The sequence below is a fragment of the Onychomys torridus genome, chromosome 1 (assembly GCF_903995425.1).
Source record: "Onychomys torridus chromosome 1, mOncTor1.1, whole genome shotgun sequence".
Taxonomy (NCBI): domain Eukaryota; kingdom Metazoa; phylum Chordata; class Mammalia; order Rodentia; family Cricetidae; genus Onychomys; species Onychomys torridus.
In genome coordinates this window covers 65,561,334-65,583,664 of record NC_050443.1, presented here as the reverse complement: position 1 = coordinate 65,583,664, position 22,331 = coordinate 65,561,334, and the positions used below count along the sequence as shown (strand labels likewise).

The 22,331-nt window shown below is 34.9% G+C and overlaps 1 protein-coding gene across 1 annotated transcript; it reads left to right on the top strand.

The window, feature by feature from the left end:
- The first annotated feature begins 1,236 nt into the window (after window positions 1–1,236).
- On the top strand, window positions 1,237–17,097 carry LOC118595772 (vomeronasal type-2 receptor 116-like). The gene is made up of 6 exons (XM_036206564.1): window positions 1,237–1,436; window positions 9,613–9,892; window positions 10,272–11,078; window positions 12,275–12,502; window positions 12,967–13,090; window positions 16,178–17,097. The coding sequence occupies exons 1-6, from the start codon at window positions 1,240–1,242 to the stop codon at window positions 17,095–17,097; spliced, it is 2,556 nt and encodes an 851-aa protein (XP_036062457.1). The 5' UTR covers window positions 1,237–1,239.
- Window positions 17,098–22,331: the final 5,234 nt, after the last annotated feature.

Here is a 22,331-nt window from a genome sequence, read left to right as displayed (position 1 = left end):
TTATTTGTTGTATTGGTATGCATTATCTTGAGATATTTATAATTTTTGGTTATCATTCATCTATCAGATGTGTACTTGATGAAAGTTTTTCACATTCTGTAGGCTACTACATTGTCTGAATGACATTGTACTTTGCCATGCAGAAACTTCTCAGACAGACAGATTGACAAAACATTATTCAAGCAGGCACAGAAATTACTTGAACATACTTATGCAATGGACAGCTAAAGATACTACTTCATGTCATGAACATTACTGGTCATATTTCCTATATGTCTGTAATAGGTCTGTCTAGTGTAGCACGGATTGTTAGGAGGTCTTATTAATAAAAACAAACCCTGAGGCAGGTATTAGGGTGAATGCTGGAAGATCAGAGAGGCAGAACAAGCCACAGCTACCTCACCTTGCCAATTCCTCAGCTGATATTGTTTCCTCAGACTGGGAGCCTCTGAGTCCTCCCCAAATGGATGTCAGCTGAACTGCTACTCAAAAGCCTAAAAGCTTAACCAGCTCTAGTTCCTGGTGCTCATGCCTTTTGTACCTTTCTGCTTTCTGCCATCACTTCCTGGAATAAAAGGCTCTTGTTATCACAGCTGGCTGTTTCCAGTGTGTATTTGAATTCACAGATATCCAGATGAGTTTCTGCCTTTGGAATGCTAGGATTAAATTTGTGTTGCCACTATTTCTGGCTTCTATGTCTATCTAGTGGCTGTTCTGTCCTCTGACCCCAGATAAGTTTATTAAGGGTACACAATATATTGGGAAACACAATATCACTGCAGTCTAGGAAGAACTGTTTTTGACACAAAACTCAAATTGAATGACTGATTGTGATCCAAGTCAACTACTACAAATGGTAATCAGAGAATTGGTTTGTTGAACTTGGCTTGTTAGGCAATTTGCCCAAGAGGTCTTGTGTCCAATGACATGTACCTAATCATAAGGGATATGGAGGGGAAGAATAATCATAAATGTAATTGTTATCTCTTAATTGTCACCTAGACTTAGAAACTCAGATGCAGAGCCCCAGGCCAGAGAGTGCTTAAGAACCCCCCCCCCCGCAGAGGCAAACAGCAAACTGAAATGTAAAGTACATAGAGAATACATGCATTCCTTAGCAGTAACTATAATACTTATAAGTGACATATGGATGTGTTTAAGCATAATTGATACATGGCTTTCTCTCTGACACTTCATGCTGCATTTTGCTCAGGCTCTCATCTCAGCTACATTACAAAGATGTTGTCTTTGATCTTTGTCTTCCTGGTCCTGAAGCCTGCCTTTCTTCTCTGCAGTTTGACTGACCCTATGTGTTTTATGAGAATGAAAGACAAGGAAAACCCAGAAGGAGATAAAGACATTGATTGTTTCTTTTCCATTTATACAGAGCATGGAAACATGAAAAACGATTATTTCAGTGGGAATCTTGATAAGCAGTAAGTGCCTCTTTCACTTATTAATTGTTGTTTGTCATGTAGATGATACATTCTAGGGCTTCTGAGAGGTAGACCATTATTATGTGCATCTTCTCTCTATTTTCTTCCTCTCTTTAGGACATTATCCAAATATATTTCATGTATACTGAAGGTTATTGTCCTGTTTCTGATGGTTTAGGGGTTAGCCTGTTTGTATTTTTCAAGCCACAGATTCCAGGCTGGAAGCTGAATGAATGATCCATGCTGTCAACTTTGCTTCTAGAGACAATCCTTAAATATGACAAATCCCAACTGGTGTCATGTGATGTCCCTCACAAACAATTAGTACTAAACACTATTTTTAGTTTATTTCATAGAGGCTACAATAAGGTAGTCATTCTTTTGTCTGTTAGTATTTTTTTAAAGCATAGAATGCTCAATTCCTTCATTGAGGACTTCAGTCGATCTGTGCTGACTTTTAGTTAGATATATTAAAAAGGTACTGAGATTTTGTTCAAATAATATCTGTCATAAATTCATAACTGCTGTGTTCTATGACTCCTGTACCTCAATCCATGTGTGGGAACACAATGTCTGTTCATTTTGAGAATTTCATGCCACCCTTTCTTCTATATTTATTTTCATATGCATAGCCATATTTTTTTGGTGAACCAATAAGTTATATTGAAATTACTTAAGGAATATGGATGAGGGGTTACTCTCAAGAGTCCTCAGAAATTACTCCCAGCATGAGTGGCAGATCACAAAAGCTGCAAACTCAGAGCACACAGCACTCCTTAAGGCAGCTCAACAGGTTGGAGAGTGTCCTTTTCAGGTAGCTCAGTTGGTCTAAGTCCCTTCCAGGAAGTTCAACTGATCTCTACTTCTTCCAGATGCTTGTCTAAGAGTCTTCTTCCCAGTTTGTCTCACTTAAAAGTGACCGCTGGTTGTCTTTATTGTTTACTCTTAGGGAAGGAGGGGCCTAGTGAATCTGGTCAGTTTCAGGAACTTCCTTGTGCTATTTTGAGCTGTTTCTTTTCCACTTTGAGGAGCTTCTCTGAAAGGTAGAAGATTTCAATCCAGAGGGAAACTATTACAAACATAGATGCAGGAAAAATCCTATTCATCTTTGTAGTGCTCTTGCCTCTTAGGCTCTTCAGCAAACAATTCCAACAAGCTATCAGCAGGTTAGAAGAAACTTCATGTTTGCCACAGCAGATGTGACTTTGGAGATATGGTTCTCTTCAGCAGTCTCTAAGACAGCTGGCCATTAAGGGCCATATTCTGACAACATGCCCAGAAGCCAAGGAATTATGTCTCTTCTGTAAGAGAATCTTGGCAGAACACCCCACTTCTAGCCACTTCACACTCTACACTCTATTTAACAGGAATAGGGATGGTTTTCTATTCCTTAAGTAGGTAAGTATAGCAAGCTCAATAAAAGTCCTGGAGTTGCTAAAGTGAACCAAAGTGGATTCATTGGGGCTTCACTGTAGAAATTGAAAGCTTGATGTGAAAAACACAGCTTTTCAACCAAGCAAAATACAGAAGAAAGTTCAGAAAAAGGCCCACCTGTATACAATTAACCACATATAAACAAAAGGAACATCATACTTTAGAGAACAGCTACTTTAGTCAATTATGCTAGATTAGTTGAATTTCTGAATTGTACTGGTTAATATTTTTAATCTCTTAAAATAATAATAAAATAAGCACAGTCACATTTTTGTTGAACAAACAATTTCAGGATTTTTCTCAAAGTTCTATATTAGAAACACATGTCATATCCATCTAGCATAGTCCAGTAGGCAATTTGTTCTTTGTTATTGCAGGGTTGTTTCCCTGCAATCAATGACTTCCTGTTTCCCTCTTAAAGTGTAAGAATAAAGGTGTTGCCTGCAGTACGTGCTAACAGTTGAGAGAGGAGTACTAAGGTTACAAATTCATCCAAGTTTGCCCGGGGTGAAGGACATTTACTGATTTCAAATACTCATGTCTCATTATTGCTGCATATTCTTTAATCTATTACATTTAATCCCACATTTCAATATATTTCTCCTGCTTCCCTAACTATATAAAATGATTTCATTTATTGTGAGGATGTGTGCACTACACAATCCTTGATTTATTTTACTTTATCAATGAGGTTACCAGTTGAGACTTCAGCTGAGGAAATTGCTACAATGTCGCTTGGGGTTTAATAGGCAAACTGTCAAAATTCTAAATGTTTGGGGAAGAACACATCTCAAAAACTGGTATTGTATATTTGTGATAATAATCACAGTGACATTTTCAATTTCAGATAAAGGATATAATCAGTTTTTAGTACTATATCTTAGTATGAAATTCAAAATAGTAGCAAGTGTATGACTGTATAATAGAGACATCTCAAAAGAAATGAAAAACTACAGTGGAACTTAAAGAATATCTTATGTGTTGATCACTGATCTGTTTATCAAAAATACCCATAGGCTGAAAGGAAAATGTGGCGCGAACGGCAAGTGATTAAATAATAGTTATGAAAGTAATGTTCAGGGTAATATGGAACATGGAGAAGATCGCCTAGACATCCAAATGATTAGGCACAAATGAGGAAGAATGAAGGGGGATTTGACTATAATTTGAACAAAAAATTTTCAACAATATCTATGTCATGTCTCCCATAAGCCCATGATTATCCCCACATTGCAGGCAAGTTGTGCCCTGAACGTCAAGAAGATGTTTTTATTTAATCTTATTCACTTTTAAAATTCATCAGCTAATGAATCAATATGCCTCAATGATGGAATCTTGAATTTTAAGATGATGAGGGATTTTATGTCTAAATTTCTGACACTTAAAATGCAGCTTCTTTCTACATCTATGCTTACATATTTACATGACACCAGATGAGAGAGGTCCAGAGAAATGTCTTAATTTCTCCTAACTAATGAGTAAGAAAGAAAATGGCAAGGCAAATATTTCCTTTCTAGACTCCTTTGTTTACATTTTTAGTAATACAAATAAGTGATTAGTATAGAGACTGACTCATGGAGGCATAAGTGGCTCACTTGTACAAATATGGTCCTGATCTTTTAATTAAATTCCTACATACACATGTATGCTCACTGTAAAGTGGGATTGTTGTATCTAAATTTCTATTAAGCCTTTTCTATTACATAGAAAGCATGCTTCCATATTAGTGTACGTTTTTCTTCCTGTATTATGACAACAGTGCAGTGTATGTTTTATGGCTATTCAATATTATTTTCTGAGCAATATTTGGATGACTCTACAATGATTAGAAACATAATATCACAGTTTACAAAGCAAATGAATTTATAGAAGAAAATATTGGATGATTACTGTACCTACATGGTGTTTTGTATAATTAAATAATGATATAATATCAGATCATTGTGAATAAAATATAACTACATGAAATATGGCCATGATGAATGAGATTTAGCAAATCTAAATACATATTCACCACCTCAAAAGAGACTTGTGTGAAAATATTGCTATTATGAAGAGACATCATGTCTATGATCCCACTAGTAAAAGCTTTAAGGTGATCATTTAATTATTTGTGAAAACATGGTTAAGACAATAGGAACATGAATTTCAGGGAAAATAAAAAAAATATATTTTGTTAGACTATTTCTACTAATATCCTATGTCATCACAGTAAACAGAATGAAGAAGTGATACAATTGCCCTGTCATTTGTTTTCAAAGACTTTGTAGAACATCAGAAATTTACTCATGTTAAGTTAGAAGATTTAATATAAACTTACTGTATATGCATTCATTTTAACCTAGCAACAAAAAGTATGTTCCATTTATTCAGTAAATGCTCTTGATTTTTATAGCTATCATCAGATGTAATTTGTCAGCAGGATTGTCTGTTTATGCTATGTCTGATCATTTTACAACCCTGCTGAGTTGAATGAGCACTTAAGTGTCTCATTTAATAAACAGGATTTCAAATAATCCAATTACTCTGTTGACTTACATAATTAGAATTACTCTGTGACTAAGAAAAGGATTCTCTTCATGGCATCTATTATTCTCTGTAATTTGGGATTTGATTCATAGGAAAAAGAAAAGTAAGCCTATTATATGTATTTACTTACTACATTTCCAACATTGTTGTAGATTAAATGTGAAGGGTACACATATGCTTGTACTGCATATTATTGATCTTCACATCAGCACTGTATGTATATAATGCAATAAACAAGAAATTAAGTTACTGGTTTGTATAATTTCCACTGGAATTTAGTTCCCAATTATGCATATAATTTTCTTCTGTTTGTCCAAATAATGATGTAAATATTTTTAGTCATACATATATTCCATATGAAGGTATAGTGATGAGAGGGAACAAAAGCATTCAAGCTTCATTCAGATTGAATCAAATCTCCAAACTGTGAGCCTACCTAACAATGCAGGAAGGATTCACTTATTTTCTTACATAACTACACCAACTGTGTTACCTATTTAAAATATTGTAATTCATTTGAGGATTTTATGGAATGCATTATGATCATATTCATGCCCTTCCAAGAACTTCTCTAGATCCATGCTTCTTTCCCAAACATCCTGTTTGTTTCTTTCTTTTTTGTAATGTATCGAGTCTAATTTGAATTGCTTATATGCTCTTGGATATATGTCCTTCTACTGGACAATGGTTAACCAGCAAGGTGCTATAATTATAAAAAAAAAAGCAGTAAAAACTGGCTCTCCATCTTTCAGTATCTATCAATTGCCAATATTGGTCTAGTTTCTAGTCATCTTCTCTGGGGAGAAAACTTTGGAGTAAATTTCTTTCTCCTTTCTAAATATAGTAATTTTATATAGAATGAAAGAGTTTTGTGAGTAAATAAAGCCTTCCAGTTTGAAAGTTCACAATGTCACTTCATGTTCATAGATGGAAATGGAAGATATTTTGCTGAATTTCAAAGATAAACCTCATCTGATAAACTCCAGGGTTTCCACAGATTAAAAACAATAACCATGACTGATTAGTAGAGGCTTCCCAAAGACGTGAGAAAATGTAGCATCATTGACAATGTCACAAAGTAACAGTGGGTAATTTTTAAAATGTAAAGCAGTAAAATATCAGAGATTATATATAGAAAACTTTCAATATAAATTGACTGATTGATATAATTTTCATGCAAATAAAATATAAGAGTCCAAAAACGAAAAACCACAAATCTAAAATAGCTAATTTGTTTGGTGGTTTCTTTTAGTTTCTGTTAAGATATATTTTATGGTCCACTCCTTTAAAAGAATGAATGCAACATAGACGGATGTGTGCATCCATCACCACTGTCAAGATCAAAATATTTAGAACATTTCACTAGGAATCATGAGAATGTATCCTTCAGCTCTCATCTTTTTACCCCCTCATTCATGCCTATTCTTAAATCTATGTTCTATTCCATAGAGTTCCATTTTGGCTTTTCATATGAGTGAGATATTCTGATCTTTGCACATTTATGCTTTTTTTTTAACCTAACATAATGTTTTTTCACATCCGTCTACATAACAGCACAGAACAAACATATATCCCCTGTGTATTTTACTAAAAATAAATTTTTCATGTATTATATACTAATTGTGGTTTTCACTCCCCCAACTCCTGAAAAGTCCTGTGCACCTCACCTATCTGAATATGAAATCTTGCTTTCTCTTTTTAGAAATAAAAGAGTCATCTAAATATCAGTTAAAATAAAATAAAACTAAAACAGACAAATAAAAGAAGGACATTATTAGATAAACAGAACAAATAAAAAGAATGAGATACACAAATAGATAAGGACACACAAACATTCTTACACAAAGGAATCCCATAAAAACCCAAAACTGGAAGCCATAACATAAATGTAATGGATGTGTAGCTCAAAATAACTTTTAAAGTCTTGAAAGAATATTGTGATACAACAAACCTCTAAAGATATCATTGAATTTATTTGGTACTGGCAATCTACTGCTGGTAATTGGACCTGCCCTGAAGGTGGTTTGTGGCCCCAGTGAGTCTCTATTGGAGAGAACTAAATTTTCACTTGTAAGTATATTTTGTTAGGAGATACCTCCTGAATTTAGGGTAGGAGCATTTGTCCACTTCTCCTCTAAGCAAATGGACTCCATCTGGCCCAGAGCCATGCAGGTACTGTGCATGTTGCTACAGTCTCCATAAGTTTGTATGTGCCTCTGTCCTGTGCATAGAAGACCTTATCTCCTTAGTGTTCTCCATCTACTCTTATCCTTACAATCTTTCCACCTACATTTCCATGGGATTTTTAAAACCTGTGGGGTTGGGGTGGATTTGATGGAGACACCACATTAACACATGGTGCAAGGACTCTCAGTCTCTGCAATTGACCAGCTGTCTGTCTTGATATTTACATATATGGGAGGAAGATACAATTTTGATGATGTCTAAGCAAGGAAAACTTCTATGACTATAGCAGAATGATGTCAGGAGTCATTTTATGGCTTTGTTCCTGTGTCAGAGTAGTAGTCTTTGGTTCTCCCCTAGGTCCTGGACCTATCTACAGTCAGGTTCTTGGCAAGCAGTGTAGTGGCAGACATGTATTTGATCTCTTGGAATGGACCTAAACCAAATCACCTACTATTTGGTTACTCCCACCAGCTTAGTGCCACAGTTTAACTAGTACATCTTGCAGGCAGTCACCATTGTAAGTGTTTAGGTTTGTGTTTATCTTGTTTGTTTCTCAGAGAACTTTGAGTACTACAAGCAGTAGTTAGCAGGCATAAATGCTCTAGGTAGTCACCAGCTAGATTTCTTCATCTTCACTCAGCTTTGTAGGTGTCATCTTCAGACATACAGCATCACCATCAGTTTATAGAGAGGTGCCTATAAACTTGGTAACATCCTGTGCTTTTGGAGGGTCCCTATGGTGCCCCTTTGGCTAGCTATTCAATAAAATATAACCCATTCCTGGTACTGGAAGACCAAGATCTGTCTGTATGGTTGGGGTGTGGTCTTACTGTTATTTGTCAATTTAATTTAGATTGCCTTAATAAATGTATATATTTTAGGAAGTTTATACTGTTTTAGATTTCCATACTAGGATGTAGAGTATCATTTATGTTTCCCATAATTTTCTTATTCTCATGTTTGAATTATATTTTTTTGGCTTTAGAAAATTATGGGAAACATAAGTAGTTCAATCAACTCCATTCCAGTTTCACAGCCACAAGTTATTTCTAGTTACTTGAATATGTATTTAATCACAAAGCAATACAAAATATATGGATGAGGCAATACCTAAAACACTCATAAACAACAACTTGAAATGACCAGTTATTGATAATAAGATCAATCTGTATAAAACTGTATCAAAATATTTACATTCAATTAAAAAACTTAAATGAAAGAGAGTAAATATATTAAACAGGACATATTAGGACAAATATAATGCAACTTGAATCCAGAGCCAGGTCTGTAATGTCAAGCTGAGCACATAAGTTGAAAGTCACCTATACATTGTAAGGGTTCAATTAAATAAAAGGGAGCTCATTCCTAACTAGAATCAGATATAGTTATATCCAATCATATAACACTCAGTACTGCACGTCCTCAAATATAAAATGAAGATAAGAAAGTATGTGATGTGGGGAGGAAGGTATAAGAATTATTATGCTATTTGCTTTACCTATGAAACACTCTTTTTTCAGAGCTCTTGACACAGACATATTTGGCTACCTAGTCTTCATACCTTTAATAAAGTCAAAACATTGTCCAGTGCTACCTCTGTACAGAAGTATAAAATTCTAGATTCCAGATAATATCTACTTAATTTCCACATGTTAAATGTGAGAAATACACAGTGAATACATGAACAGATTTAATATTAACAGTACAATCTTTTCTAGTAATTTAATGGCATGCATGCATTTCACAAAGTTTATAGAAAACAGGTTGGAAATACAGGAAACTTAAAAAGAACAGAATTAATCTCATTGGTATGAAAATCCACACTCCCTGCAAAACAACTTTAATATTCCTAATATTCACCCACTGCTCTCACATCCTCATGTTTCAAAGTAATAGGATTTTTGTCACCATAGCAAATGGCTCAAAAAATGTAAACAAGAATTCAGTGCTAATCTCACATTGAGTGTGATTTAAAATTTTCATGAGTGGAACTTTATCTCTACTGAATAGTGTGCTCTGTTTTCAGGTTGACACCTAAGAACATCCACTTGATTTTCTCTCTTTATTTTGCCATGGAAGAAATCAATAGGAATCCTCATATTTTACCAAACATTTCTCTGCTAGTTAACATCAAATGTAATCTGATAGCTGATCAGAAGAGATCTGGTTTATCTGTAAAAAGAAGTGAAATTTTTCCTAACTACTACTGTAGAAATCAGAGAAAATATTTAATTGTACTTACAGGACCCATGTGGGTACTTCCTGCAACCCTTGGATCATTCCTGTACATGTCCAGAACTCCACAGGTAGGTAGGGGTGGGTTACTTTTAATGAAACATTGTCTCATTCAAGTTGACTTTCTGAGTATCAAAAAGGTTAAAAGTCAGAGAGACCTGATTCATTTATTTTCTGTTCCATCAAGTATAAATGCTCATATACTTTCTGCAGAAAACATAACAACTTTGTCACAAATACACACAAAGGACAGCAGAAATTGAAAAATGTTACCAGAAAACTTAATTTATCTGTAGATTTTGATAACCAAGAGAAACTATATATAATTTTAAAAATGAGGTGAAGAATTCACAATTTATGATACCCCCAATATTTGCTTATTATGTTTAGGTCTTTGACCAAGTATATTCCATCTTTTTTCATATTCTGCTTATGTTCTATGTCCTTCAGCTCTACTACGGTCATTTTCAACCTCTCCTGAGTGTGCATGAGCAATTTCCTCATCTCTACCAGATATCTCCCAAGGACACATCTCTGCCACTAGCCATGGTGTCCCTACTGGTTTATTTCAGATGGAACTGGGTGGGAGTGATCATTTCAGATGAAGACCGTGGAATTCAATTTCTTTCTGAATTGAGAGAGGAAATTCAAAGGAACACAGTCTGTTTAGCATTTGTGAGTATTATCACAAATGATGATTTTTCATACGTTAAAATGATTCAACATTATTATAATCAGATTATGATGTCATCGGCAAAAGTTGTGATTGTTTATGGAGATAAAGACTCTAATTTACAATTGAACTTTATACTATGGAAATCTGCAGAAATTGGGAGAATCTGGATCAGTATGTCACAATTTGATAGGATCACAATTATAGGAGATTTCTTGCTTAACTCCTTCCATGGGACACTCGTTTTTGCACATCAGATTTCTGAGATATCTGATTTTAAACAATTCATGAGGACAGTATACCCTTCAAATTACAGTAATGAAATTTCATTTGTTAGACTATGGTGGATTTATTTTAATTGTTCTTTGTCATCATCTAATTGTAAGAAATTGAAGAATTGTTCTACCAAAACTTTACTGAAGTGGATATTTAGGCAGAAGATTGGAATGTCCATGAGTGATTCAAGTTATAACTTATATAATGCTGTATATGCTGTGGCCCACTCACTCCATGAGATGCTTCTGCAACAAGTAGACATATGGTCAGAGAATCCTGGAAAAGGGCTGCAATTTGATTCCTGGAAGGTAATTAGTCATTCATTGAATTGCCTGTATGCCATAGAGATGACATTCTTAAAGGGAAACAAGGATTCCAAATGTATACAAAATATAAACCTTTCTCCAGATGCATTATTTCTGGACTGTTTCACTGATTGTGATTAAGATCATGTGAGTGTCATAAATTATGATACATCTGAGACTGGCACATAAGTTTTCATTTTACATTCTAAGTGAAGAAATTTTGTTGAGAAAATTTCAAGCGCCCATGAGTATTATGTTTTTAACATTTGGAAGAAAAACTTTTTTATGAAATTCTTAAATTATAACAAGAAAATGACTTTTTTATATGATCAAAATGTTTCTCATCATTATAATAAATAGATTCCAGATAATACTTGTGGTGATATTTTATTTGTGCACTTCAATAAAACGGATGTGGGCATCAGAGAACAGAGCCAGCCACCAAATTAGACATAGATGTCAGGCATGGTGGCAACACCTTTAATCCTATCACTTGGGAGACAGTCATCCATCTGTATCTCTGTAAATTCAAGACCACACTGGAAACAGAGCCAGGCATGGAGGCACACACCTTTAATCCCAGAGCTTGAGATCTCATGTCTTTGCTTGGGGAGGACACGTATTTAATTCCAGGAAGTAATATGGCAGGAACTAGAAAGGTATATAAGGTGTGAGGGCACAGGAACTCACACTCTTGAGGCTGAGGATTTCAGTCAGAGGATTCATGAAGTAGGTAAGGTGGAGTAGGTAAGGAGCTGGTGGCTGTGGCTTACTCTGTTTCTCTGATCTTTCAGTATCCACCCCAATATCTGGCTCCAGATTTTTTATTAATAAGACAGTTTAGCAATTGGTGTTACAAATACTAGTAGTACTGCCACTTTTTGAATTGTTAAGGAACCCAATTACAGGTTGTGATCAAATAATAATGTTGGCAGGAAGAAATAGAAAATGTGTCTCTACTCTATAAGCATACAATTTAGGTGGGATGGTTTAGAGTGTCAACTCCAGTGAGAATAATTTAACTTTAATATGTAGTGAAAACTTTATGTCTACATGTAATTTCTTTTATTTTCTACTGAGTACTTCTAGTGAAGTTAGTTTTAGGAGAGGCAAATGAAAATTACCAGCATTGTATAATTTATATTTTCTGTCCCACTCTGTAGGCATAGTTGAAACTAAAATGACAAATATGTTTTTAGATGTTCTCTCTTCTGAAGAACATACAATTTGTAAATCCTACTGGAGACCTAGTGAATATGAACCAGGAGGCAAAACAGGATACAGAGTTTGACATTTTCTATGTCACAGATTTTAACCAACACTTTGGACTCAAAGTGAAAATAGGAAAGTTTTCTGGACATTTTCCAAATAATCCACAATTGTATATATCTGATGAAATGATAGAGTGGGCCACGGATTTTAGACAGGTAATGTGGTGTTAACTCAAATGATTTATCTGTAGCACAAATACGCTAGAACAGCATGCGACATCTTTGAGATAAAAGGTTTTGATATTTAATCATTTATTGACTCACTTCCACTCTTCTATATACTCTCTCTCTTTGTCTCTCTGTCTGCCTCTTCTTCTCTGTGTCTGTCTGTCTCTCCTCTCTTCTGTGTGTTTCATTCATTTTTATATATATATATATATATATATATATATATATATATATATATTTCACAATACATTCATAATATTTATCTTAAAGGCAATGAATTTTTAATTTATAATATGCTACATGTGTTTATTAGGAGGATTTTCACTGGCTCCAACTTGTGAATCACTGCAGCTTTTGCAACTTACATTAAACTCTTTGTGATAACTTCTTGGCCTTTTGGTTAAGATCAAGTGTAAACTCTTTGTGTCTAAAATGTATCTCATTTTCCTCAGACTCCACCTTCCATATGCAGTAGACCCTGCAGTCCTGGTCACAAAAAATCCCCTCAGGAGGGAAAAGCCATCTGCTGTTTTGATTGTAACCCCTGTCCAGAAAATGAAATTTCCAATATGACAAGTAAGAATATGATTTACCAAAATAATCAGCAGATTATTTATTTTCTTCCATATTTACATAGTTTTCAAAGAGTATTTTGGGAAAAAGTAAAAGATGAATCTCACTATGAAGTTGAAAGCATCAATAAAACTGCTATTTGAAATAATATACCCTCTATCTTTTAAACTACAGTCTCGTGTCACTGTTCTAGGACCCATGAACATAGTATTTTCTCCAGGATATTACTTTAGAGCACTAACAATTACTCTTGCAACTCATCTTCATTCTATTATTCAGCATTTTTTAAATAAGTTTTATCTACTTTTCAGTTAATTTAAGAGTTATATACTGTATATACTTATTTTTCCAGGGCTCCCCCCAGGGTTTCTAATAAGGAGTGAATGTTCAGTGATGCTGTATCATGTTTTAGAAACACCATTTTTTGTACTATTTACTATTGTAGACCAATGCAATCATTGGTAGTTTGTATTTGTAGTCTTACTCTGTTTCACAGGTGAGTTTGGATGCTATCATATTGAACTCTGAAATAAAGATTTTATTATGATGTTCAGAACAAGCAAAGAGACTTTTTAAATGAAATACATGCTAAAATCAAACTTAAGGTACAGAAATTTGAAAACTTTGGTTTTGGTAGTCTATCAGATAACAGAAGGTTGGAATTAATAACTGTAGTAGCAGTAAGAAATACCTAAGCAATTAACTAACAATTTCATTTAGAACAAGACCAGCATGTAAATGATTCCCTATATGAATTAAACATGTGGATTTTGAAGAAATAGTACAGATTTTTTTAAAAAATTACACTAAAATAATAAACATATATGGCTGTAAAACCCAATGAATAATGAAAGAAAGTAAGCTACTTGACTACAAACATGAATAAAAATAAAATAAAAATTGTATGATTAAAATGTCACTCTCAAATATATATCAAATTCAAAGATGTATTCAAATGTATTGACTTTTGTGTTGCATGAACACAAAGATACTGTGCTCAATTTTATTATATTCCCTTTCTCCTACTTAGAAAAGCAAGGGACAAGTTGAGGAAGGGGAAAGTATGGTAAGGGTGTACTTTATGAGAGAAGAACATATTTCCCATGCACATAAATAAATATAACATTTTTATAATTAAGAAAAAAGAATATTAAAAAATTAATGTGTTAGAATGCTTCCAGTCAACAGTTTAAATGACATTGCTTAGCAATGTCATAGATAATTTAAAACCTAAAGCCAAATATAAACAGTGTAGGGGATAGACTTAGTACTGGAATGGAATCAACATCTTTCAATTTTTTTCTGTTGGATCAATACAATTGAAAGAAAAATTAATATAATTTGGAATAAGTTACAAAGATATAAATGCAAGCAAGGTCTCAGCATCATCCAGTGCTATCTTTCAAAATTATATCCTTGAGATATGGAATATTATCTTGATTTTTATGTTTTCTTATTAAGTACTATAACCTTGGGAGCACTGAAATGTCAAATTCTATAGAAAATTGTAAAATTTGCAGATAATATGCCTAACCTATGTTCAAATATTGAAACATAAAACTAAATATGATATTCTTGATATTGTATAGAATTTAGGTGCTAATATGCTCATGTTATTTCTACATTCCTTGACTTTGCTGGCTTTTTTTCTGCTTCTTTTCATTTTAAAATTTTTGATATTATAATACAATTATATCATTCCCCATTCCCTGTCCTTCCTCAAAAACCCTCCTATAATGCCCTTCTGACTCTCATTCAAATACATGGCCTCTTTTCTCATTAATTGTTGTTATTTGTATATGGTTTATTTATTATATTTTATGTAAATATATACACATATTTAAATGTATATCTTTGTATACATTTCAGTCTGTACATTATTACTTGTATGTTTTCAGGGCTAACCATTTTGTTTTCCAGAAATAATCCATTGGCATGGTTTACTCTGGGAAACAATTTTATTGCGCTCAATATAGCTTTGATTCTTGTAGTACTCTCTGTATGCTTATGGCCTGATGATCTTTCCCTCATCCACTTTGCCATGCCTATTGTTTTTATACTTGCTCAGCTTAACGTCAGCAATCATGTTGGTGAGACTTTGTGACTCTAGCTTGTGACATTTATAGGAGACACTGACTCACATCAAGCTCCCTGATACCCTAGATCTTACAATCTTTCCATCACCCTCTTCTACATTTTTTTCTGAGCCTTAATTGACAGGGTATTATAATAGATGCATTCATTGCACTTGGTTCCACACATCTACATTTTAACCGATTGTGATTTTTCTCTAGTAGTCTCTGACTCAAAGATGTTTCCTCGATGAGGTGTGAAGACTTTACTAATATGTGTGAAAGCACAAACATTTTGAACATTGTTATTATTATACTGTTATAATAATACAGTGCATGTGGATTGTTTCTAACCTATGGAGTTTTATGTCCAAGGAGCCCCCATTATGTCATTTATATGTAGGAGCTAATTTGTTGCTGATAGATAAATTACAAGATGAAATAAACTAGCTCATTATCAGTTATTCTTTTGCTTAATTACAAAAACTATGAATAACAAATGTGTTTTTCCATAAATGATTTAATCCAAGGTAGGTTACTGTGGCTACCTAAACACTATTTAAAAATATATTATTGTTTTTAAATGTGCATGGGTAAAATTATTTTAGCAAAACTATTGCATTGGGACACTTTGCTCAGCCTAGAAGGAGGGGACTGGACCTGCCTGTACTGAATCCACCAGGTTTAAATGAATCCCTTGGGGAGTCTTGGCCCTGGAGGAGATGGGAATGGAGGGGAGGGGCTGGGGGAAGGTGGGGGCGGGGACGGAAGTGGGGAGGACAGGGGAACCCATGGCTGATGTGTAAAATTAAAACACAAATATAATAAATAACAAAAAAGGTGAAAGGCAATAAAAATAGAATTAAATCCTATGCATCAAACGCATTCAATTTCTGTATACCACAAGAGGTAAATAAAATTTTGCTATGACTTCCTAATACATTAATGTGTCATGTATCATAATATATCATGAATACTAGGGAAAATAAAACTGAAAATAATTCCCTTCCTATACTAGACATGGATCATTGTGTGAAGTGTCCAGAAGATCAGTACAGCAATGTACAACAAACTCACTGCCTCAAAAAAGTTGTAAACTTTCTGGCCTATGAAGATCCCTTGGGAATGTGTCTGGCTGGCTTGGCTCTTTGTTTCTCTTCTCTTACAGCGGCTATTCTAGCTATTCTTTTCAAGTATCAAGATACTCCCATAGTCAAGGCCAATAACCGAATTCTCAGCTATGTACTACTTATCTCCCTCATATTTTGTTTTCTCTGTCCCTTGCTTTATATTGGCCATCCACATAGGGCCACCTGTATCTTGCAGCAGATCACATTTGCAATTGTCTTCACTGTGGCAACATCTTCAGTCTTGGCTAAGACAATTACTGTGGTACTAGCATTCAAAGTCACTGTTCCAGATAGAAGAATGAGATGGCTCCTGGCATCAGGTGCCCCTAACTTCATCATTCCCATGTGTACTCTGATCCAACTGATTCTCTGTGGAATCTGGCTGGGAACTTCTCCTCCATTTGTTGATGTGGATGTACATGCTGAACATGGCCTTATTTTGATTGTCTGCAACAAAGGTTCAGTTATTGCCTTCCATTGCATCTTGGGATACATGGGATCCCTTGCCCTGGCAAGTTTTACTGTGGCTTTCCTGGCCAGAAATCTGCCTGACACATTCAATGAAGCCAAGTTCCTGACATTCAGCATGATGGTGTTCTGCAGTGTCTGGATCACCTTCCTCCCTGTCTACCAAAGCACCAAGGGCAAGGCTACAGTAGCTGTAGAGATTTTCAGTATCTTGGCCTCAAGTTCAGGGCTGCTTTTTTGTATCTTTGCCCCAAAGTGCTACATTATTTTGTTCAAATCACAGATAAATTCTTTTCATAAGTTTAGGAACATACATTTTAAAGATGAAAATATCCATTAAATATAATCAACTTATTTCCTATAGCAAACATGTCTACAATATCACAAGGCTCCCTTAGTACTAACAATATATTATGCCAATATAAGAAGTTGGCTCTTATGGAAAAATATAGAAAATAAGTTGCATAATAAAGTTTGTAAATAAAATCTGGACCTGTGTTCTATTGAATGAAATGCTGTGATAAACCATTTCTTCACATGTAATTCTGATTTTTTGTTATTATTTTTTACTGAATCATGTGGTATTTGGGAAGTGGAATGGAGATTTTTTACATTATTTCATTTGACTGCAGCCTTCCAGTACAAATTCTATGTTAGTATTACATTTCAGAAATATTGATATATAGAGAGTATATACAAACAAGATTTAATAAGGAAATCCCTCATATTGATAAATGACTGCAAAGAAAGCTACAAAAATATAATTAAATTATTTTCTATATGCTGGTATAGATGAGAATATGGGATAATACAAATAATGATGCTAGGAGATATATGATGCTAAATGCTTTCTGATTTGATTTGAAGCCTGATCAATAGGAAGATATTCCATGCCTTAGTTTGCAAGGTTGTTGAATATCTCATGGCTGAGTATGGAAAACAGCCCATATTATAATATTCCATTGTTAGTTTGCTAAGTGATCATAGTGTCAAATGCATTTCTAAATATGTATATTTATATCTAAAGACACAGCCTGCTCTCAACCTTTGTTATAGAAGATAGTTTATGTAACAGAAAAAAGTCAAGGGATAAATGCACAACAGTTTAAAGTCCTGAAAAGCACAGACTAAGTGCTCTGACTTAAGTAGGGCATCTGACCAAATCCTCTCATCATCATGGCTTAGGGAATGTCTTAGAATTTGTGGCAGAAAGATTTAAGATCGAACAGGTAAGGAGTTCAGGGAATGCCATCTTTGTAGCAAGATGTTTTTATTGTATTTCTGGTACTTGACAAAATCTCCACAAGAACAAACAAGTGAAAATCCTGGCAAAGACTCAGTAGATCTTCTTTAGAAACCACTCCAACACACTGGTGAGCTATAGGCAGTAGAGAGTATCTATAGTAGGAAAACATTTTTTGAGACTGAGCTTTCTCTTAGGATTCTAGTAAATGACCCTAAACTTATGTTCATGTTACCATCACAAACTAAGCATACTGGGTTATGAAAATTAATAGCCAAAAAGGTGGGAGAAGGGTGTGTTGAGATGAGTGGAAAGTTGTATGAGTAATAAAGAATTAGATATGATTCTGTTACATAAATTAATGTGTGACATCTCCCAAGGAAACAAAAAGAAATTTCTGTCTATAAGAAGTTTCATCATTCATATATGAATTGAAGCTGACTGTTTGCAATGTTAAATTTAAGGGCTCGTGGTACTGAAATTAAACTGTGCTAAAATGTTGTTGGGCTTTATAGGAATTCTTTTTTTTTCCTTGAGCATATCTTTTTTTATTATTTTTTCTCTCCTTTTTTAATTTATTATATTTGTGTTTCAATTTCACACATCAGCCATGGGTTCTCCTGTCTTCCCCCTCCTGCCCATGCAACCACCTTCCCCCCAGCCTCTCCCCTCCATTCTCATCCCCTCCAGGGACAAGACTCCTCTGGGGGACCCATTTAAAACTGGTGGATTCAGCACAGGCAGGTCGAGTCCCTCCTTCCAGGCTGAGTAAAGTGTCCCTGTGTAAGCCCAAGGTTCCAAACAGCCAGGTCATGCACTAAGGACAGGTCTGGGTCCCACCACCCTGGGTGCCCCCCAAACAGTTCAAGCCATTCAATTGTCTCACTTATACAGATAGCCTGCTCCAGCTGGGGGCTCCACAGCCTTTGGTTCATAATTCATGTGCTTCCAATCGTTTGGCTATTTGTCCCTGTGCTTTTCCAATCTTGGCCTCAACAATTCACACCCCTACAGTCCCTCCTCTTTCTCGACAACTGGACTCCTGGAGCTCCACCTGGGGCCTAGCCGAGGATCTCTGCATCCACTTCCTTCAGTTCTTGGATGAGAGTTCCAGCACAACAGTTATGGTGTTTGGCCATCTGATCACCAGACTAGATTAGATCAAGCTTTCTCTCAACCATTGCCAGCAGTCTACAGAGGATGTATCATTGTGGATTTCTGGGGACCTCTCCAGCACTCTGCCTATTCCTTTTCTCATGTGGAATTCTTATGGTCAGATATCCTAGATGATCTAGAAAGTGAGCTAAACAGAGAATGTTAACAAAACCTGGATATAGACATAGAGAAAATGCAAAAAAAAATGATTAAAACTTTAAAATTGGTGGTGTTTTTTTTGCCATCTTTCTTAAAAAGCCCATAGTTCTTAGACCTACAATATAGACTGGCATCACATATCATTTATAATTCTCTAGCTCTTGATCATTGTGTAACATTATTGTGATATTTTAATGAACAAGATGTGGTTAAGTCAAAAAGTAGTCTGTGTATGCAATGGCTAATGGCCAATAATTTACAAACTGGTCGCTAATCTTTCCATAATTCATGATTTTAAGGCATTCACACTTTTAGGAAAATCACTGGTTTCTTTAAAGAATATTGTGACAGGAATAACTACTAGGGAAATTCCAGATCTGGTGATATCCCTTTGAAGATAACAATTGAAGGCAACATGTCAGGCAATATATGTCTACATTAGAAGTCATAAGAAAGACCTCTGTGTCTCCTCTGGGACTTTACAGAACAGAAAGCATTAATGTTAAGAATGTGAATGATATTTGAGGTCTCAAAACCTTTTACATGGTCCTGAGTTTTGTTCTGTGACAAAACTTTCATTGAGAGATACAGCAAGCATGTCTACTCAGTCCATGTAGAGAAATCACAACATATCAAAGAATAGATACAAGTAAGCCAAATTGGTGAACTAATGATTTTATTGGGGTGCTTATAGGAATATGGGTGAAGAGTTACTTATAATAGCAGGAATGACTCATCAAATCTCTCATCTTCATGGGTAACAGCTCACAAATCTGGGAACCTGGAGTTCACTGCATAATCTGAAGAGACCTCCAAAGGTTGGATAGTTAGTGTCATCTCTAGATAACTCTGGTCTAAACCTCTTCTAGGCAGCTCCTCTGATTTATGCTTCATCCATGGAGGTGATCTTGTCTCAGAGTCTTCTTTGAAGTTTTGATCTTCTGAGAGACTTCTTTGCAGCTAGACTTAATTTTATCTGAAAAGGACTCATCTTTCATTGCTGACCATGTCAAGGAGGGATCTAGTGAACCATAAAAGTATCCAGGATTCCCTGAAGCTATTTTGAGTTGCTTATATTCCTGTTTAGGAGCTTCCTGTTCAGGATTAACATATGTTGGAAATTTTAATCCCAGAGGAAAAGGGTGCACAGCACTCTACCCCCTCCTATGTCTCTTATACTCTTTCTATACTCTCTTCTGCAATGACCCATGAGCTTTGCAATCAGTGAGTATAGATGTCCACAAATAGCTAATTAATATCCCACCATGTCCCAATAATAGTCAACTGTTCTTTGTAGCTTCAACGGTATTTATGAGTTGAGACTGACAAAACCAGTCATCTATGGGGAAAAGCACACCTGTTCAGAAAACAGTTTGACAGGCACACTATGTCCATTATATAAAACTATAGAGGTTGCTTCTTCAGCCAAAGATGTTTGCTCTGACTTACCCTAGCAAGCTTGGACTCTCTCTTGTATCTATAAATCTAATTGGAAGACTGTTGTTCTTACCCCTGATAACTGAGCCACTATTGCACAACAAACAATATTCTGCCTGGTATATTGTTTGCTAAGCATGCAGGATCTGTGTATAAGCAGGAATGTTGGTCACAATTCTCCATGGCAGCTTCACATCCCTCCTCTGACATTCTATAAGGCAGCTAACATGGAGGCAGTTTCCAGGCTATTCACAGCTTAATTTCTCAGTATCCTACAGTGAAGAATATATATTTAGTGTCTTTAGCCATAGGGTCATAACATCCAGTCCTGGTATAAAATCGTGAGCATTAGAAATGGATTTTATGATTTGTGGGCCTCAGGAGATTTTCTGGCCTGAAACACACAGGAACGTACCTACTACTATCACCAAAATTTTTATTTAATAACTTTATGGCCTCTTGCAGTGTCCTCTTACAAACATATGACATATCTTTGGTTTTTGTTTTGTTTTGTTTTTATTACTCCAACCACAGTAGTGTTGTAAAATATTTCGAAGTACCATTGTAACTGGTTGTCTCACCAAGAACTTTCCAAATCTGCAAAGTACTTATTGCTTAGAATTTTATCATCTATATAATAAGTAATTATCCAGTGGACATACATACAGAACAAAGAAACACTCCAATACACATAATTGTGTTTACAAAGATAACCTTGGTGAATCACTCTGAAAGTCTACTGTCATCTCTTTCAGTAAGTTCCAGGTGATTCTAGATGTTCACTATTAAGAAGATACTAACAGTGAACATAAGCATGGTCTAATACAGCACAGAAAGGGTCCATCCATTTGTATCAGTTGCTTCCTCCGAAGATCAAAGTTTGTTATAAAGCATAGGTAGGCATTTCTAACATAATTCATTCTCTGTAATCCACATTATTTCTCTTCAAGTCATTTGATTTACTTATCCAGGAGTTCTCCATAGAGCCCCCATACAGCTCTAACTATGGTGAAATCTTTGAGCCTGAGTTAATCAAATCCAAATTAAAGGATTAAACACAAAAAGAAAAATGTAGGAACACAGAGTCAACATAAACATTTCAGATGTATGAATAATGCATATAGAAAGAGAAGAGACATAGGGCACAGAGAATATTCTCAACAATATTATAAAGGAAATTTCCTCATTTATAGAAAAACATGTCCATCAAATCTTAGAAGCATATAAAACACCAAATAAATAGATTGTAAAAATATTCCATGTCATATAGTAGTCAAAATACTAAAGATACACACCAAGTAAAGGATACTGAAAATAGAAGAAATAATGATCTATAAACAAAAATCAGACATATCCTAGCTCAGAGGTCTATACCACACAAACTATTAGTCATAATAGAAGGAGAATGGACAATTTTCCTAAATAAAAGCAAATTTCAGGATCTATTACAACTTAAGTACTCCACAGAAAATAATGAAATGCAAATATAAATAATAATTGAGAGTAAAATATGCCTAAGAAGACACAGAAAACAAATTATCAGTTTTAGAATATTAATCACTATATGTCTAATAGAAAAC